At 41.1% G+C, this 2,081-nt stretch overlaps 1 protein-coding gene across 1 annotated transcript in view; it reads right to left on the bottom strand.

The window, feature by feature from the left end:
- Window positions 1–464: 464 nt before the first annotated feature.
- Window positions 465–2,081, bottom strand: part of LOC104539445 (myb-binding protein 1A-like protein) — a gene marked incomplete at both ends in the record, with an annotated part of 5,095 nt that continues 3,478 nt past the window's right edge. The window contains 2 exons of the mRNA XM_010182972.1: window positions 465–582; window positions 1,864–2,028. Of these exons, the coding sequence (XP_010181274.1) occupies window positions 465–582; window positions 1,864–2,028 (283 nt within the window). The remainder of the gene's footprint in view (window positions 583–1,863; window positions 2,029–2,081) is intronic.

The following is a 2,081-nucleotide window of genomic DNA, read 5'->3' as shown; positions in this document are numbered from 1 at the left end:
CATGAGTTGTCCCTTTTTGGTTTTGCTTTCAAATGTTCATGCAACACCCAGCACAATGACAGACAAAAAGGAGCTTCTGGACACGCAAAATCAAAAGGACTGTTAAAAAGATGACATATGACATCACCAATGCTGAGGGCTGCCCTTCCTCTGCTTCCCCCATCGTTACAGCTTTCTCAGCAACATCAGTGAAAGCAGGTGAGTCAGTGCTGAACAAATTCAAACCGCTTAAAATAATTCTGAACAAAAATACACAAACAGATGATCAAACACAACCTTATCCTCAGCCCACTGCAACCAGTGGTCATACACTAACCTTGCTTTTAGTAAGAGCCCAAGGTCTAAAATTACATAAACTTTTTTTATACACAACAACATGAAACTAGAAAGGGGGCTGGAGAGGACTTCTGCTCAGGACAGGGTCTTTAGCCCTAAGCATGAGTACTTTCAGAAGACTCAGGTACCTGAGTTGTTACCACATGTTCTCCATAGTGCTGCATCACCTTCCCTTTGAGAACCATCTGTAGCTGATCCAGAGACAACAAGGGGAGAGCACTACCCAGCAGCCGGTAGCACATGTAACTGAGTGGAAACAAAGAAGATTTTGTCAGCTGGAGGCACAGCAGTAAAGCCACACACAAGGGTAGCAGCAGTAGTGGGGCAGGCGACATGGAGCATGCAGGAAGGCAGAAATCAAAAATTCATGGATCCTGTGTCTAAAAATCCTACTGCCCAAAGCTTTTCTTCCGATTAGCATAGCTGCTAAGCTCTCTGTAGCAGGTCCTTCTTCAATCCACTTCCTGGATCTCTACTCCGCAGACATTTATTTCCATTGGCCGAATAAAAACTTACTTAGTTTTTGACTACACAGATTTACTTAAGTTTTGACAGCAATTTGTTGCCAAATTTGGTCAGAATTGCCCAATGGGCTCTAGAGTTATTAAGACTGACAGCACTAGCCTCATTTCTGTGAAAAATCAGGCTAAAAAAGCAATACTGTTGAGCGTACAAAGGGTATTTTCAGACATACTCAAGCCAAGTAAAACAAGACTTAAACTGCTCAGGCTTGGAAACCTGTTTCCTTTCACTATGATACTCATGTAATGTTTTCAGAAATTTTTTGTATGTGCACCTCTACAACTTTTAAACTCCCAATCTAATAAAGATTTAAACCTGGACACAGACTGTCTTGCTATGGTCCAAATTAAACTGTGCTCCCCTAAAATACTCACAGATTTGTATTCCAGATTTTGCAGCATTTTTATACAGCATGTCACAACAGACAACTCAAATAATCCTACAAAGATTCAGTATTAGACTTGGGAAATAGCTACCACTATCCTAAACCCAGCCACAGCCATATCCTACTTAAAACATGACAGAAGCCAAACATATCTAGGCATTTTAATTCAATCCAGACCATAAAGCACAAGTCCAGCAGTATTAGACATGAATTTCAGAACTAGGGTTTGTCTGCACAGGAGCTGTCCTTCATAAACCACACAAACAAAGCTGAATGACTCTTGCTATCAATCACCTAGAAAGGGACAGTACAGCTCCTCTGCCAAGTCTCGTAGGAGCAAGCTATGGATTTAAGACACCTCTATGCCCAATCACCTTTATGTGCTGTCCTAGTTAGATTTAACCCCAAATTTGTTATATGTCACATATATCTTACTAACTCCTGGATTTAGGCTCCCTGTAAAGTTTCTCATGAATATCTAAATAATTGAAATCAAGTCTTCTCACATTGTTCATGAGAAACCATATGCTCCATCCTACAACAGGGCAGCAGCAGAAAGACTGCAGCAAGAACTAGGAGGACAGTATGGAAAACAACACATAACGTATGTTAAAACAAACCTCTCGGGTCCACATTTCTCCTTCAACAGCTGATTCTCCACACCTTCTTTCCAGAACAGTTCAAAGGCACCTTCCTTCAGTGAAACTTGTAGCAAATTAAACGCTACACTGGACAATTTCTTGTCCTTCTCAGACTTTGCAGCACTTCGCAGAAGCTCTACAAGTCTAGAAGAAAGAAAATAATGTGACAGATCTGGTCTGAAGGCCAAATTCATCCT

Source organism: Mesitornis unicolor, unplaced genomic scaffold, assembly GCF_000695765.1.
Source record: "Mesitornis unicolor isolate BGI_N332 unplaced genomic scaffold, ASM69576v1 scaffold33344, whole genome shotgun sequence".
In the NCBI taxonomy this organism is placed as follows: Eukaryota; Metazoa; Chordata; class Aves; order Mesitornithiformes; family Mesitornithidae; genus Mesitornis; species Mesitornis unicolor.
The sequence above is the reverse complement of the archived record's forward strand: the minus strand, read 5'-3'. Positions and strand labels throughout refer to the sequence as shown.